Genomic DNA, 18,821 nt, shown 5'->3' with positions numbered 1-18,821 from the left:
TTTTTGTTTTTTGCATGGGGTATGTAGCCGATGCCTAGAAGTTTCCTGTTACATCACACCTCCCTGGCCTGGATTTTCCTTTCCAGTTTTTCTGTGAGAGTCAATGTCTCACAAGCGGAACAAGAAGGTAACCGGCACTTGCATAAGTCTGATAATTGATTTTACTGCTATGTTCTTGTCCATCCAGATGGGTTTCATTCTGGCAAGTCCTTCTGTTGTTTAAGCTAGCCTGGCCACCATTTCTGGTTCTGACCCCTCTTCTGATATGACAGCTCCATGATATTTAAATTTGGTGACAGGTTCAAGCTCTCTGTGGTTGATGGTGATGTTTGTGGTGATAGCTAGGGGATTGTTGGTCATTATGTTTGTTTTTATTCTGTGCTTATTTCCATTCCATACTCGGTTCATGCTTTGTCCAGGCAATTGACCAGATCTCTTAGTTTCTGTTGGTCTCCGGGAAAATCGGCAATTTCATCACCAAAACGGAGGTTAATGATTGTGTCCCCCAATACTGACTGTACCTTCATTTTGCTCCAGAACTTCTGACAATACTGATCCTAGATCTGAGATCTAAGAAATTGTGAAAGTTTTGTAGTGATCGATTCTTTTCAAAACTTTGTAAGTTACCAAACTTAGTGCAAAGGGTGGCTTATCTTTTAAACAAATTGTATGAAAAGCAGAGAGGAAAATAAACACAACAATCCATTTAAATAGTTTACTGATTTGGCAAAGGTTTTAAAAACAGATCACTGTAAGTCATTTCACAGCTTTTCCTTTTTAAATACATGAAGCATATTATGTATTAATAATGCTCTACAAAACATGTAATGTAAAACATATCCAAAGTCAATAAGCCCACACAACATCTTCCATATACAGTTGACAAAAAATGCAGCAAAAGCAGTCACTGTAAAGGTAGGAGACAAAGCGGGGGTAAAAAAAAATACCCTCCAAGTTTGGTCACTTTCTGGAATTGGAGAAGATAATGTAAAATTGGCACATTCATAGTACGTCAGTTTTATGGGGAGATGCGCTCAGGGGGAGCACATGCAATGAGCAAACATGGCTGCCGGGAAACAGTAAAGAACGTGCGATACTGTAACTTCACTCACAAAAAGAGCCAAATGGCTAGCTAGCACCTTTCTTTCAGAATGGCATGCATTTGGCATCCTCTTTTGACAAAGCCTTTCTTCTTTGTTGCATTTTCAAATGGTACCATTGAGATGTAAAAATTAAATTAGAAACGGCCTCATCTTTTAAAAAGGGACACCGTGTAATATTTCACCACCAGATGTCGGCGTTTTGTGCGGTGCAGCCAAAAACCAGTGCTACAAAGCACAAGGAAGAATACAAACTACAGACCTCAGTCATGAAAACGTAGCAATTTTTTTTTCTCAGTTTTGTTGTCCAGCAGGACGGCAAAAATCAAGTCAGCTCCCTCCATGTCACCCTAAATACAAATGTTTCAACTGACGAGGATTAAAAAGATGAGCGTATATATCATACTTTGTATGTTTTTGCTTATTATTTAAATTAATATTGCTTTTTTGATTGTTTTTACCACTAAGCAGCACTAAATAATACACAATGTCCCTTTAAAGAAAAATATTTGGGAGGAGCAGAAAAATGTCACAGGAAAGATAACTAATTGAGAATTAGTTTGCATATGAAATCAATTAGTTAGCTAAAGCTAGGTTTTATTTTGTGGAGAAGAATTTTATTATCTTGGATAAATTTGAAATATATATATATTTTTACAATAATGTTGGTAGAAAATTCTTTCTTTTTTAAGAGTACTTTATTTGTCTTTGAGAGCAAGAGGCAGGAAAAATAGTTTTAAATAATAAAATGTTCTAATAAAATAAAGTTGTGCTATTTTTGAGTAAACAATTTTACCAGCAAATTTAAAATTATCCATCCATCCATCCATCCATCATCTGTACCGCTTATCCTCAGTAGGGTCGCGGGGGTGCTATAGCACATCCCAGCTTTCTTCGGGCAGTGGGCAGGGGACACCCTGAACTGGTTGCCAGCCAATCCCAGGGCACACAGGGACAAAAAAAAATTATCAAATTAAAAAAAATCTTTAAGCAATTAAGTTTGGGGGAAGTATTTTCAAGAGTTGTTTTTTTACGTTTTGATAATAATATGTTTGTAATTAAAATCAAGTAGGTCATTTAAAATGTAAACGTTTTAGAAAAGTCAAATTAAACAACATTTTCAACATATAAGTTGGGATTTTGTTTATCCAAAAGTAGCTTTTTTGAGAGGGAGCGGAGAGGGAATTTTTTTCTTTACTTTACTTCATTGCTTTTTAAGAAAAGTTAAAAAAAAAAAAAAGATAATACCGAAGTATTCTGCAAAGAAAATATTTAGGATTTTTGAGGAAAACGTTTTCATTTCTCTATTTTGAAAAAAAATTGTAAAGAAAAAATATTTTTAAAGATAAAGTTTACAGATGCTCCCCTACTTACGACCATTCGACTTACGATAAACGGTAGATACGAACATTTTGCTGTAAGTTCGATTTTGTATTGTGTGCACCTTTTTCCGAGTACAAGACATTACTGTACTGCTTCTTTCCGCCGCTACCGGCGTGTGGCGCTGTGGGAGGTCACCCAACATTCACCCGGAAGAAAAAAATCCGCTTCCTCTTCCTAGTTTGTGTGTAAACATTCTATACTGTCTATACCATCTCCAGTGCATTAAGAACTTTGACATTTAAATTGTTTAATATCTTGAGCATCCATTCAATATGGTTAGTGTAAAGAGTAAGGAAGAGGAGAGCTGTTTCTTTTGAAACGAAAGAGGAATAAGAAAGCTTGATGCGGTTGAGAAAATGGTCAGAACGCTTTTTTTCGGCCACTTTTTACCACGGAGGAGGACCTTTTGAAGTGCATCTCCCAAAAGTAAGTTAAACCTCACTTTACCTTTATAGAGCATATTATCTTATTAAATGTTTATTTTTGGGTACAATAAACAATAAAGGTTACTTATACAAGCCTTAGACATACTTATATAAACCTTAAACATACATTCCATTTAAAATATAGAACTGAAGCAACTTTCGAACAAATTCAACTTACGAACAATCGTCTGGGACCTATCTTGTTTGTAAGTAGGGCAGCATCTGTATTAAGAAAAAAAAGGTTTTCACAAAAAAAGTCTGCTTTGGTGGAAAAAAACGACTTCAAATTTTGTATAATTCAAAAAAAGGCAGTGTTTATAAACCTTTACCAATTGTTGTCACTTTGTCTATAAAAGGTGCAAAAGGCTGCCGAAAAAGGAGGAGGAAGCGGCCAATTGTTTGAAAATCTCTTCAACACTCAAACACAAACGGAGCGACCACACACAGTGCATTCATGCAGCCGACAACTCAAAATGCACACAAACAAACACGCTCACAAACAAACTGGCTCACAAGCAACATAGAACCTTTGAAGGCAAGCGCACGAACAAGCACAAATGCTCCAGCGCAATAAAAGTTTCATAGTCCCACTAGAGCAGCATCATCTCTGCTAGCAAACGTTAGCACGTTTAGTAGCTATAAGTCAGTAGTCATTCAGTTACGGCATCTGACTGCCCAGCCGTCATTCAGGTCGCTTGTCCACCCACCCGCGACAGGATTAAAACACTGGTTTAACTCTGCCCCTCCTAGGCTCACGTTAAGTGCAAAAATAATCTTCGTGGTGGCCGACGTCATCACCTTCATCGTTGCGGGCTCCGTCTCACAACCTGTCAACGTCAGTGATCAACGTGCAAATGTGGCAAGGAGACAGCCACAGCTCCCACTTGAGAATTCAGCAAATTCTGCTTCTAATCAATAGCAGGGCTCCCCAGCAGTCATAAGGGCTTATCGATCACAGTCACACCTAAAATAAAAAAATAAAAAGGGAAAAGTGACTTTTTCCAAGAGTTAGGTTTTAAAGAGAAAGTTCGATAACTACAAGAGTATCATATTTACAAACAGTTTAAGTTACAGTGCTGTTTGGATAATTTAAGATTGAATTTGATGATTTTAAATGGGGATATTTGATACTAAATATCAAACTTGAGTGGTCATTAAAATGGTTTTTGGACATAAATATCTTTTTTTTGTCTGTAAAAAAAAAAACCCAAAGCTGATATCTTTAAACCCCAATGGTACAGCATGTGTTGTTGCATTGGGGTGGCGCTGTCCTATTCATTTAAGCTTGTTCCCTTTTTAGCTCTTTTATCAAGTCCTTGTGTTAAGCATACTTCCAATAGCCCTTTGGCCTGGTCCTGAGATAAATTGTTTCATTGAAGTCCTCGTTTTGTTATCCTATTGTTGTTATTTAATACCGTTTTGCCACACAGTTACTATTATTTGATTCAGACCATTCAGGTTCCCATTTTTCTGGTTTAATTAATTTCTGTCACACTCTATACTATATTTGAGAAAACCTAGAGTTTAAGGGCTGTAACAGTGGGGGCTCGCCTGGGAGTTTGTGTGTCCTGGGGCAAAAGCACGTATACAGTGTACCTTATTTGTAGGTGTGAGTACCTGTGTATGTAGGGATTGGACTTTTGGCCTTCTGTGTGCATATCTGTGTTTAGAGAGTACAGGGCATACATATACAGGTCTGCTTTTGATTTGGAGGAGTTTGTTAGTAACCTGCAGATCTGCCGCAGGGAAGACTTGTAAGCCATAGCAGAGCAATCTGTGCTAGCTGGTTTGGTGGATCTGGGGGTGTTTGACTTGCTTAAGGCTCGGGAAAGTCTACGTCTGGTGCTGCGCAATACACCACAGCAGAGCACAAGAACTCAGAGTTCTTGGCAAGCCTTGATGTTCAACTTAAACAAGTGCCGGTTGAGCATCGCACCCATATTGTGAGCTTAATTACGGGCGCGGTTGTTACACCCAACAATATGTTTATTCCTTGATATTGCATTATTTATTAACAATTTATACGACTTTACACTTTTCTGATTGGTTAAATGACCAATAAAAAGCAGCATACTTGTTTCCGCCATCAACTCAAACAACAGTTCCTTAAAATGGGCCATTTTGACTTAAAAACAGATAACTGATATAATTAGTTATTCATCCCCAACTTCTAATGTCCCTTACGTTGCATAAAAGTCTTATTTAATATCCATTCTTCCATCCATTTTTTACACTGCTTATTATCAGTCTGGTCGTGGGGGTGCTGGAGTCCAGCCCAGCAATCTTCGGGTATGCAGGGGAACTTTTTGGATGAAAACATCACAATGCCAATGACGTTGAATATCAAACATGTTTGATCATTCTGGCGCTCAGTTACCACAAGTGTGCGCGGCACCGGGGAAATCAGCATGCTACTCTTTGCACAATGCAAGTGCTCTAAGTAAAAAACATCCCAGTGATGTCTAAAACATTTACGATGGCCTTCAAGAGGAGAAATTAGTAGATGTTTTTACAAAATAATAAAATGTTCATATTTAATGTTTGAATGCATGATAGGGGAGAGATATTGGACAGCACTTTATTTGTTTTTAACAAAGTATTCACGACATTTAAACTTTGTTAACTAAAAATCAGTCCTCAATTTATAAATGTCAATTGAACAGCAGTAGAAGTTATTAAAAAAATGAACTGCAGATATATTTCCGTACAATTGAAGTCATTGTCAGGTAACTGGAATTTCCCTTAATCCTCGAGGAACAATGACAAGCCAATGCAATTTGGTCCAGTATCGTGGTAACCGCCGACAACAACACAAAAAGACAACTTCTCACATCTGTGTTACAATCTGCACTATTCTCCACAGTATGGTTGCCCTAGCATTGTTGTCGCAAAATATAGGGCTCACCTTGTACGCAATGAGGACCAGGTAGCCCCCGAAGAAGACCTGAGTAGGCCTTAGATAGGTTCTGAAAATAGCTCACCAGTCATTGTAATTTTCCAGGAAATTTGATTTCTAACGGGAATGATGTTTTAGTGGTTGACTGAGCCCATTTCAACTCGACTTCTAATAGTTACAACCCTGTAATAACATAGTAACAACACAATAATAACGTGATAACTTTCTATTTAAGAAATGCATATCAAACTGGTAGCCCTTCATGTCAAATCCGTAGCAAAAAGTATCTCGCATCTTTTAAAAGGTTAGTGACCACTGCTCTAATTTTTTTTTTGCAATTATTGGCTCTCGGTGTTGTGTTTTGAGAACCAACCGACCTGCGTAGCTTCGTCCCGTGCTCATGCAGGTTGGTAGCAGCGTCCACTTGTCTGAGGAGGGGTTGTAGAATTCCACCGATGCCAGATTGCAGCTGCCGTCGTCGCCCCCCACCACGTACAACAGGTTGTTGACAGCGCAGACACCTGACATAAAATATTCATTATATATCGGCTAATATGTTGTTTGAGAATTATTTTGCCTGTCATTCATTATGCTTTTACACAATTACACAATTCTGATAAATAAAAATAAATAAAGTGAAAGTCATTCAGTTTTATTTATTCATCACCAAAAGCAGTGATGAATAAGGGGGTGCGAAGCTGTGCCAAGGGAGGCGCGTATGACTTGGGGGATTTTGTTTTCACTTTGCGGTAATAAAGTGCAATTGCGCCCCAACTACTACAGGGGGCCGTGGCGCTATCATTGGCAGTGTGCGCTCTTGGTGAAGAAGTTTTGTTTACATTGAGCATTAGCACTCTGCACTGAGTGTAAAGTGTTGACACGAAGTGTAGCAGACCCTCAACCTAAAGTTTGAAAACAATATTTATTAGGGATGAGAAGCCAGGCGAAAAAGAACAGAGATAAAGAGACGAACAAAAGTCTCTCGAAAACTGAAGAAATATGAAAAAGCGTGACTATGGACGAGGAAAAGATCAAGTGCTGCAACTAACGATAATTTTAATAATCAATTAATAGGACGATAATTTTTTAAATGAATCGAAGAAACAGATAAAAAAAACACTTTATAAATTTCCTCTTCTTTATTCGAACATTTAGATTTTATGCACAAAACAGAATTTTCTACAATATTAAACAATTAAAAAAAAAAACAAGTGTTTTTCAAAGAACTGACAAAATAAATACAAATGTATGTTATACACCAGCAAATATATACTTTTTTATGTACATGAAAGGCATTTTTAAGGGACATGAGCTTTTGGAACAAGAAATCAACAAACGACATTAACATTCTATGTGTTTGTCAAATAACTTTACAATAAATACATACAAATAAATGTTATATGCATGCAAATGTGTAAGAGTCTTTTAAAAAGTGAAAAAAACGTTTGAAAAGGGGAAATAAATGCAGATGTGAAAACCCGGAAACATTATTTTCAACATTAACAAGCAGAGGGAGACCCCACATCTTTGCTCACTAACCCAATCACTCTTCCTTGAGAACTTTTCATTGAAATGCAAAAATGTGAGCGTGTCAATGAGGATCTCATTGATGACAGCTGCTCGCTGTGGCGTGCATGATATGTGTCTTTCTCATTGTGAAGCTTGTCATTGTTTGTGCTTTTCTATTGAGATAAGAACGTATAGCATTAATATTATTATGGCAAAATTATCACTCAGACTTTGCCAGAAAGGTAAAACTTGATCCTTAATCTTAAACTTATTAACATCAAGTGGAGATTTTTTATAGAGCACAATTAAAACTGCTTAAACCCACTCCATCCGGGGACATGTTTATGATATCATTGTATTGTTCAGCGCTTTTTTCCCCCCGTGTGTTTGGTGTAAATATTTCGAGGTTCCCTTTTGTTAATTAGTGGTTGGTACTGTTTTTTCTGATGTGCCCAAATAAATTTTATTCTATCACTTAACTTAACTAAAAGGTATCTCCCTCTAACACACACACACAGTGTGGCGTGCTCTCACACTTTTGCAGACTTCGGACGAACTGTTTTTTCCGTGTCTGTCATGTTTTATGAGTTGAATTGACCGTAGCCTTTGAAGATATCGCCTTAACTCGCACTCTACCTCGCTTTGTTATTCTTGCCGACTTGCGCTGCCTAGGACGTCACTGGCTCGGTGACGTAATGAGTGACGCATAAATCGCGCGACAACGGATCGATTAAGTAATTTGTTGCCAACGCCTTTAATCAGCGATTTTAATGATATGCTGTTGCAGATCAGTGTCGTACTGTATCTAAAAATGTTGGCACCTGAGATAATGGAGCCAAATAAATGTGGCCTTCATTTAAAGACATTACGCCCCAATCACGCGAAGCCGCTTGAGTTTTGTTTTTATTTTTGTCCGAAGTAATGCAAAGATTCGGCATTGAACAGAGGGGACATGTCATCGCCAATATCGAGCAATCAATGTTTTGTTCCTGAGAGCTTTTCTTATTCCTAGGAGGGGCATGACACCAAATGATTAAAAAAAAAACTGACCTAAATACAGTTAGCACTTTTTACCACTGTCAAAAGGCTGGCTGTATTTGAATCACATAATAATACCACTCTTGTCGGTCCTACCTGCATTACGGCGGCACATGTTCATATCGGCCACCTGTCGCCAGCTGTTGGAGGCCGGATCAAAGACTTCGCAGCTCTTCCTCACTAAAGGGCCGTCGTGGCCACCCACAGCATACAGCAAACCCTTCAGCACGCCAACACCTGGCAAAGCAGAAGAATGTATTGTGAAAAAGGGGTAGTGGAAGACAAACAGGGAAAAAAACCTACCTGCTCCGCTTCGTCGTGTTCCCATTTCGGCAATGTAACTCCATGTGTTGCTTTTTGGGTTGTAAGCTTCAACGGTGCTCAGGCATTGCCTGGTGGCGCCGTCGTAACCACCGACAGCATACAGGATCCCTGACAGAAACAAGGTATACAGTATGTTTAAAAAGAAAAAAATCACAGGTTCGTGCATTTATGATTTTGTGTTTCATTCCGAAATGACGTTGTTTAGTATTTTTAATTTTGGCCAGTGTATTCAATAAACCAGGGGTCTCAAACACAATATTGTGAGCCCCCCCCCTTATAAGTAAGAGTTTGACACATCTCACTGTTGTTGAACTGAAGCCTAAAGGATAGTAGACGAGTCTCAGAAATAACTTTTGTTGAGTTTCTTCTGTGGGTTAAAACATTTTATCTGCTTGACCATGGCTCTAAAACACAACTTGGCTGTACTAGCTTTGCCATATGTCATAGAAGTTAAATGCTCCGATAAATTATTTTGCAAGAAGCCATGTTCATAAGAGTTTATGTTCAGAAATTAATATCTCGAGCATCCATTCATTACGGTTAGTGTAAATAATCTAAATAATAATAATGACATTTTACTACTCACTATATATTTATAGTAGTTTCGTTGATCTTACTCGATTTTTTTTTCTAATTTTTTTACTCTGATTCTCAATTTTTTTGTTTATTTTTAGAACTTCTTTTTATCGATTTATTTTAGTATATTTGAGAACAACGGTATGATTTTATCAAGGCTTTTCTTGTGCTAAACCTGATACAGTCCAACCTTACCCTGACCCAATCTCTGGCAGCCCCCCAAAAAATCTGGTTGGATACCCCAACAATTAACAGAAATCTTTTAACTAAAATTATCGTAACTGTACTTATCGTGAGATAAAGAATATATGTAGCGTTTCTTTTAAATTCAATGAAGCAAACACTTGGAATGCGTAAAACGTCACTACACTTAACTTGCAAAAATATGGGGGCTAAAATTAATCCTTACCATTTACAACACCCACTCCTACACTGCTACGCCGTGTGCTCATGGGCAACACGTGGAACCACTCATCAGTCTTGGTGTTGTAAGCCTCGACCGTGGAAAGACCTAGCAAGGTACACATTAAATGGCAACATGTTTGAGCAATAGAAAGATCTGTGAAGCCATATCCAAACAGATAAAACCGACCCAATTAGAATATTCATCTCACATGCTAAAATACATTAACTTTATGAGAGAAGAATGTTTATCTTATTAAACCCACATAAAGAAAAAACATCGACTCTGCACAAAGAAACATCTGTACCTGTACTTCCGTCAAAGCCCCCCACAGCATATAAAAGTCCGTTGAGCACGGCGGCCCCAAGTGTCGATCGCCGGTCTTGCATACTGCATACAGTGGTCCAACGGTCCATCACGGGGTCATAACAATCCACCGTGCGCACTCGTAGGGAACCGTTGAAACCCCCTACTGCGTACACGCATGTTCCTACGTACACCACGCCTGGAAGTACATGAAAAAAAAAAAACCTGCAAATTCCTTTACAACCAAAATGTCAAAAATAAGTCTGTCGATGTATTAATAGCAGCTTGCAAGAAAACGCTGAAACCAGCACAAAAAATGAGACGCATCATGTCATAAAATAGTCTGCAGTTTTAAATATATATAACCAGAAGTTGCAAAAGTCTCACACACTCAATCCCCAGGCTTTCCAGTACTTTTTACTACTTGTTTTCCTTTTCCCTGCTTTTTGTGGATTTTCATCTTTGAAAGATGTTTTCATCCTCTTGTATTTTTACATACTCTTCAGTACATTTCAATATGTTGTAATACTTTTTGAACTTTTCAGCACATAGTTTACTTTTTTTACATTTTTGTGTTTTATTACCTATCAGTACTTTTTACCACTTTTAAGTTTTTATAGTTAAAGGTGGGTTTTGTTGTTTGGGGTGTCCTTAAAAGGTTGAGAGGACAATATTTTCACTATTGAGTATACTGGTAGGTTAACAATGCCCAACTAATTTAAAAGAGCCTTTATTTATTCTGCTTTTATCTTTCTTTTATCAACGCTGTTCCAGGATGCGCAACACATTATGTAGAAGAAAAGGGGGGAGCAGGGGGATGAGGTTGGAAAGTGTCTTTATGCCCGTCACAGTTTTTGTTTGAACGAGCTGACTGAGACTGTGATCATGATTTAAAGTCAGGAGAAGGCAGCAGAGAGTAAGAAAGTTTCAAATTCTGAACCAAACCTTTAACAGCCATTTTTGTAAATTTGTATACTATCCAGTACTTTTCCACGTGTTTTAATACTTTCTCTTACTTTGTAATACCCGTTTCTTTTTTACATTTCAGTACTTTTTCACACTTTTCAGTACATGTTCATACTTTACTCTAGTTTAAACTATAATGAAATCTCAGGTAATTCATGACATGTTTAGACAAAAGTAATGTTCCTTAAAGTTTCAACATTTTCCTAATGTTCTTAAGCTTCTTTTAAAAAAAACAAAGGAAAAACGTATTATCTTAGTAATTTATGGCAGAGTATGGGATCTTTTCAATGGTCCGGCTACTTGATATATGTAATGGCGGATGAGGGCCACAATATAAAACAAGTATGACATACAGTATTTACCTTATAGAATCTCTATTTGATAAACCTAATTTTGAGTTGTTTAAATCGTAAACATTGGAAAAAAAAGTCTGTTTTTAAGACACTGGGCCAAATTGCAACCAAGTCTAACTTTACTAATGAATAATAATAAAAGTATTTTATGCTTCTTCCTTATAGTTACTATTCCCCCCCTAAATTAAGTTTGGTTGCTTAGTAGCATAGCAAAGTATGCCATAATTACCCTGCCTTACAACACAAAACATGCAAATGTAAGGCAAGATTCATTAAAGATAAATTGCATCGTGTCATGGCAGCCTGGGTTTCTTAAACTAACATTCCGGTATATCTTTGCGAAAAGATCAATACAAACATTTACTATTATTTAGCATGAGCCTCTTTAGCTTCCTACCTGCTCTGCATCTGCGAGTGGGCAGCTCAGCAACCTGGTACCAGCGTTGCTCCTCAAAGTCATAACATTCAACACTACGAATGGCCTTAGGTGCCTGCCCGCCAACCACTACCATCACCTGAATCAAAACACGTGCCTTAATAATTCAGTTTATTTTACAGGAATGAAACTGGTCTATTTTGCTACCTTAGGGCAACAGGCGGGAGTCCGCATGCGTGTACGTGACGTCTTCATGAGTGCGCGCTGCTCAGCTGGCAGAAGGTGGTACTTCATGGCCTCGATCAGGTAATCCTTACACGCGCTGCTGTTCTTGATGAGGGATTCCTCCTCTACACGCTGAATTTATAAAAAGAGTGACCTATCAGCTTGCAGTACATATTTTCAGTCAAGTCACATTTATTTGTATAACACTTAATCACATAAAGTCTCAAAGGGTTGTAGAGGCCTACAATTCTGGTAGTTATAAAAATCCCGATCCCAAACCTACATGAGAGCAAGGAGTTAAAGACAGCAATAAAAATTTTTAACTGCCCTACCCGTGGTAGGCGATGGAAGGCTTTTGTGCATACATATTCATTGTAAATGACAAAAAAAAAAGAATAACCCGCCAAAAAATTACAGCCAAAAGGGTAATAACAGAAAAATATACATTTTTCCTTTATCAAATCAAATTAAAAAATTAATAACATTTATAAGAACTATAATAACAGCAATCAAAACAATATTAGAAACACTAATACTACTACTACTAAAAATAATAATAACATACAATGATATAAATTATAACTGTCTATAATAATATATACAATAACAGCATTATTAATAAAGATTAAAAAAAATATTTTGTAATAGTTTTAAGGCAGTGAAACTGAGGGAACAGCACCAACTCAAGTTCATACCATTTCTCCCTCTGCTCCGCCCATTCAAGACTGACATCTTACATACAAACATAACATTCAATTAATTTCACAGTGTAAAACACAATTATCAATGTTTTCAACTAGCAATAATCCCGCCTTGGATAGACCTCATAGGCTACGATACTATATTATATTTGTATATGGATATATTGTTGGAAATTACTAGAATCATGCACCCATTTTGTATGGAAGATCAATCCTGCATTTTGTAGAAATAAATCTACAAACAGATAAAAACCTAGAAATATATGCCATATAAATAAAATAGCACATAAATAAATTGTGTAATGCCTAAAGGTCTGACTGCCGTTTAGTTATATATTTACAGTATGCATTTGGTCATTTATGTATTCTGATATTTATTTTGTCATTTCTTTTGTCGTGTAGCTTGTATTGTATCATTTGTTGCGTATTTTGTCACAACAAAATGTTATTCAAATCAGGAGGCGACCCAGTTATTACGTTAGGTTATTTATTTATGATTTCAGTTATTTTTTAGCACATATTTGTGGGTTTTTATTTATTTATACATTTATTTTTGAATATGGCAGGATTGGTCTTCCATAGACATGATGATTAAATTCCCTGATACAAAATAAAAAAAACATTCAAAGAGAAGCTACACAAATAAAACACATCTTCCAAAATGCCATAAATTTTCAGACTGAAAGAAAAAATACTGTGGTGTTACCTGCACCAGGTATTCTCTGGTGAGCAGCGGCAGGCGCACATGCTCCATGAGGTGGGCCAAATGCTCTTGCCGCACGTCTTTGTCATGGTTGACCCAGGCGATGACTGATTCAAAGACCTACACGTGTACATCAACAATCGTCGGGTTTGTCAGCGTACCTTGCATGCACGTATTGTGTGTTGCATGTTTACCTTCTCCTCGCTAGGAATGGTGAGTTTGTCACTGGCAATGAGGCTGGAAACTTGTTCCATGCCCAGATTGAGGAACTCCTCGCTACCCACCACCTCGGGGAAGTGTTGCTCTGAAACAATAAACCGCCTTTGGTCACACGCCAGTAGCAATGAAAAAGTGAAACCCTAAAATCCATGAGTCAGTTTTAATTACCCAACGCTATATCTGTACCCATACTGCGCCTACATCTAGGGTGGTTTCAATCCGGGTTTTACTGTATGCTGCAGATTCAAAGATGGTCATCGAGTGACCTACTGATAAAGATCACTTCAGATACATGGATTAGCGACATATTTAAGTTGGTTGGTCATATTTATTTAAAGAAATTCCTCCTTCTGAAGCTGGTTTCACTCTCTAGTTGGAGTAATATAAGAATGCCAGGTGATCATATTATTGTGACTGGCAATAAAAGATGTTTAACGATATATCGTCTCACTCGTGTCAGGAAAGATGGATGTCCATTTTTGTCATTCTTTACTTTTTTGCCTTTATGGAATGTATACAACTCAATTTTGAGGCTTTTAAATAGTATGAATAATTCTGGAGGGGTGTTCTTAAAAATGTATCTGTTTTTGAGAGTTGTTTTGTACAACATGAGCAACTTTATATTGTAAACATTTAATAAAAGCAAAAACCCAAAAATCAAATGAAATAGGTCACATGACACTGAGGATATGCAATTTTCTGCGACCTTTGTGAAGAAAAAATGTGACTATAAAAATGGACATAAACATATCTGGGAGAAAATGATAAAACACTACAGGGAATAAAAATCGCAATGCTTTAAATTGCCTGGCAAAAAACATTGCGCTATCCTGGCGAAGGAATGCTTTCTTTTTTTTCCATTTTTAATGTAATACTTGATCAGAGTACCATCCAAAGCATGCCTGTTCAAAGAAAGGTACCTACAAGGTACTTACATTTATCCATCCTACATCTATAAAGTGCAGAAGGCAATATTTTTTTGTTATGAAGAAACACAAAGATTGAGAGAGAACATAATTTAAAAGCAGAGGAACGCAATTTCTTTTGGTGACAGAAGATTTTAGATTGAATTCTCCAAGGCCATCTTAGGGGTTCCGTCAATAAAGTCAGGTAAGATAAACTAAATAAATGTGAAAGACAATGCCCCCCCCAAGAAACCAACAAGCACACATATAAGCGCAGACGACAAAAATACAGATAGAACAAAATAATAAAATTTTTAAAAAGATAATGTAAGGCCACACATCAGGCAAATTAACCTGCATAGCAGTTGGCCTGCGTGAGCAGTTGCGAGCAGGCATGCAGGTCAGCGAAGGCACGTATGCCCAAACAGTTGGACGGATGCAGCTGCGAACTCAGGAATTCGCAACACGCCTTTTTCACCTCGTTCAGCTGCAGAAGACCTGCGGCTGGTAGCAAAGCCTGACACACGTTAAAGAGGCAATGAAGACCCAAATTGGGAAATACGGTCATAAAATCCATTGCCTCGAGAAAAGGCAAAATCATATTCCGATAGCTCCTCATGTTTGATAATGATTTGTTGAGTTGTATGTTACTTGCTACCTGCACATTTTCCTCCGTGACTTGGATCTCGGCAGTGTAGATGTAATCCACCAGGAGTCCCAAAGTCCACCCATCCATCTCCTTGATCCTCACGCGTTTGGCTCTGCTCTCTGCCATCTCCCCTGAAGCACGAATTTTTCCTCATTAGAAACCTAATCAGGGGTGTGAAAAAAGGTGGAGGGCACCTGTAAACATGGCATGGAAATAGGGGCTGCCGGCAGCAAGAACCACCCGGTGAGCGGAGATTTCCACATCCTCCGCTACGATGGTGACGTCACAGAGCATGTTTTGACTGTGGGCAAACAACATGGAAAAAAACATCAACAAAATAAATAAATTTTTAACAACTCTTTTCCCGCTAGTGTCATCTACAGTGTAAATAGAACAATTAGTAAAAAACAAAAAAAACGTTTGTCAAAAATAATTAATAATAAATAATTAATACCTGTGTGCACACCCTTGCACAACAGTGATTAAGCTGCATTCACATTTAAACAATCACACACCTAATGAAGCTCTCTACACTTTTTTAATTTTTTCTTCATATAATTATAATTATAACACTATAGCGCTTTTTGTTAAACCCAAATAAAGTTCAGAGGCTTTAATAAGCTGAAACCGTTGTTGACGTATTTTGATTTTCTTGTACAACTTGACCATAACATTGTCTACATGCATTACAACCGGTTGTCATGTATAAGTCTACTTAACCAACAATGGAGTATTCGAACTGCTTAGCAAAACGTTTCAAAAATATATTTCATTTGGTGTTGGATGAATGCTAGTTTACTTGCTTCGCTCTAAAAAGTATACACAGGGCCGTAGTCCAGCAAACACACACAACGCACAGTGTGTAGGGCATCAAGTGCCCAGGAGGGCACCAAAATAATTTAGGGTCGTTAAAAAAAAGTGTAAAGTGTTAAAAGTGTTAATAATATGCGCTAATATGGTTAAACAAAACCAAATTTCCCGAGAAAAGGTGTGAATCGGCTTTGTGTCCCGGCCTATCTCCAGTCTTGTGGTGCCCCCCTCCCCTCCCAGTGGTATGTTCGATTATGCCTCATTCGCAACTTTGTGAACACCTGAGCGAACATGGCTTCGAAACGGCAACAAGAGTTTGGAGCGGAGAAAGTAAAAAAAAAAAGCAGAAACGAGATGAAGCTTATGCGACGCTCGCCGGTTGTCCATGTTAAAATAAAGCTAACTATTGTACCGTATTTTCACACCCATTTGGCGCACTGTTTTAAAGGGCGCACTCTCCTTGGTTTGAATTCTTTTTTGTCAGCTCATATAGCCCACTGGCGTGTTGAAGGCGACCGCTCCAGCGCACTGGCCTATTAGATGTGAGTCTCACGCGTCCGCCTTTAATACCAAAACAAATGTCCTTATCAAAAAACAAAATTTGAGTTTGATTTGGGTCCAATCTAGTATTCATCACAAAGCAAAACACCAGAATACAATTAAAACATAAAGCATTTGTGCTTAGGGCAACTAAATAGTTAGCAAGGGCCCTAAGTATACGGTACATTAAACAATTAATTGAAAAATCAAATGGAGAAAAAGACTAGCATGAACTTGTTGTAATTTATTACCTTCGCAGCTCATTCATGACTTTGAAAGCCTTCCTCGTGTGTCGAGGATTGAGTGTGACCGCACCATGTTTCTCCACGCAATCCTCTTTGTCCAGAGCATGCGGGCAAAGCCTTGCACACCTGTGGCACAAGCACAGTTGCAATACGTAACAATGAATTGCATTGGAAACAACTGTATTTGTATGAGTTCCTTCTCAATTGGGTGAGTTAATGTTTATGTTTTGCTGGGGAAAATATTAGACTATCTCTTGTGCTCCAATTATTTTTAGCTTTGAACTTTCTGCTACATCTTGAAATGAAGGGCAACATAACATTTCAGAAAAGATTTAATAGTCACAGCCAACAATAATAATCACCATGGCAATAAACCGGAGCAGATGAAAGATTACAAATGCCGGCGGCTCAAAGTAACCCAACAGCAGCATTTTCTCTTTCATTTTTTAGAATTTAAACTTTCCCAGAGTATAGATTTTATTTTTCTTTAGGGTAATACATGGCCACTTATTTAAACCACAATATTTCGTGTTATTCAAGCAGATACAACTATGAACACACAAGTCTTCTGCAAACTTTTTAACATACTATTAAGTACACTTGTTGATTTTCCCCCGTTGTCTAACCCGTAGAGTAACATTTGGACCATTACCATTTAGTCCTTGAAAATGCATACCTGTCAACCTGTACAATTTTGCCATACAAAGTATGTTTTTTATGCATTTTAAGAAGAGTACGACGTACAAGAAATCTGTGCGGAAAAACGCAAATTTGTCAATGATGGGTACCATCCGGTATACACCGACTATCCCGAAACTGCAAATCAATCAAGACAAAGGAGTTCGCCACGGAAGCCTCTATCTCGGTATCGTTTTTTCCGTTGCAGATGAAGCGAGCAGTTTGATGCTACTGTGCGCATGCGTCTGCCGCCTGGGGATTTCCCATCATGCATCATTCCGAAAAAAAAAATGGTGTACGATTATTTTGTGTTTGTACGGGAAAATACGACAGTTTGTACGGGCATGGAGGTGTACAGGTATGAAAATGTATTTTACGCCTTTCCAAGTATTTCCATATGTCTGTTGCAATCTGCTGCAGACATTGAATTCTAGGCTCGTTCCACATTATAAAACAATAATGTTGTACTCGTGTCATTTAAAAAACACAGAGGCAATTGATCAAAAGGCTGTGGAAGCACTCGCCTCATGGTGTTGAGTTGGCCTTGAATAAAATCACATAAAACTTAATAGCAGGAAAAAAAAATCCCGAAATCAACATAATGCAGGCTGTCAACTACTAAAACCTAGCCCCCCGCAGCCCACCCCTCCTTCACCGCCTGACTATGCGCCACCATCCGTCACACTCGTAAACGTCAACTCACACACACGCGCGCATCCCTAATTCCATTTCCACTTACAGTGGATGTGGGTCCATGATTCCGCTTGTATTCAACGGCAGCACACTTGGCCCAGCGGGATGCACCATTCCATATCCGCGCGGTCTCTTCGTCCTCCTGGTCTTGTCGCTGGTGCGATAGGGCGGGGAGTTAGCTACACAGGAGCCCGACGGCAGTGACTCCCTGAGCGGACGCAGATGCCGAGGCGAGCCGGTGAGCCAGGGACAAGGACGGGAGCTCACTGGTGGCCACTAGATAAACTAACTACCATGGGCGAAGGAAGTGACTGGAAGGATACAGGGCAGATTTGTGATAGTCCCCCCAGTATGTCTCTTCTCGTTGCTGGGTGTGTTTGTGTTGGGAAAAGCTACATATTATTTTTCTTTTCCTCCTTTCTCCTTGCTCCTTGAGACGCACAAACAACGAGACGTGTAGGCAAGGAGGGTCCTCGACTTCTGCGACGTGTAGCTAACGAGCACAGCGCCATCAAGAGGTGGAGGACCGAGCTATCGGGGAACAACAGACTTTGTTTATCTTATTTTTAAACTTATTTTTATTTTACATTGATTTTATTCAATTTTATTTTATTTCATTTTATTTGTCTCTTCAACTGATGTTTATGAACATTTTTGAGTCAAGAAAAACTTGAATTCATTAGAAAATTGACCTCCCATTGATTAAAAAAAAAAGATTCCTGCCATCTGTTTTACGTTTTCCTCACCTCCCCCCTCATTAGCTACACCGCTTATCCTCAGTAGGGTCGCGGGGGTGCT

At 38.3% G+C, this 18,821-nt stretch overlaps 1 protein-coding gene across 1 annotated transcript; it reads right to left on the bottom strand.

Annotated features, from left to right (window-relative positions):
- Window positions 1-701: 701 nt before the first annotated feature.
- On the bottom strand, window positions 702-18,504 carry klhl2 (kelch-like family member 2). Its single transcript, XM_088342063.1, has 15 exons — window positions 18,070-18,504; window positions 16,659-16,778; window positions 15,252-15,358; window positions 15,067-15,188; window positions 14,763-14,925; window positions 13,479-13,588; window positions 13,288-13,404; window positions 11,863-12,012; window positions 11,677-11,794; window positions 9,962-10,159; window positions 9,661-9,762; window positions 8,655-8,783; window positions 8,448-8,588; window positions 6,182-6,325; window positions 702-3,872 (listed from the first exon to the last, which is right to left on the bottom strand). The coding sequence occupies exons 1-15, from the start codon at window positions 18,135-18,137 to the stop codon at window positions 3,844-3,846; spliced, it is 1,818 nt and encodes a 605-aa protein (XP_088198189.1). The 5' UTR covers window positions 18,138-18,504; the 3' UTR covers window positions 702-3,843.
- Between the last annotated feature and the right edge of the window lie 317 nt (window positions 18,505-18,821).

This window comes from Urocampus carinirostris, chromosome 8 (assembly GCF_059441175.1).
Source record: "Urocampus carinirostris isolate Australia breed hairy pipefish chromosome 8, RoL_Ucar_1.0, whole genome shotgun sequence".
Taxonomy (NCBI): Eukaryota; Metazoa; Chordata; class Actinopteri; order Syngnathiformes; family Syngnathidae; genus Urocampus; species Urocampus carinirostris.
This window is presented reverse-complemented; position numbering and strand designations above follow the sequence as displayed.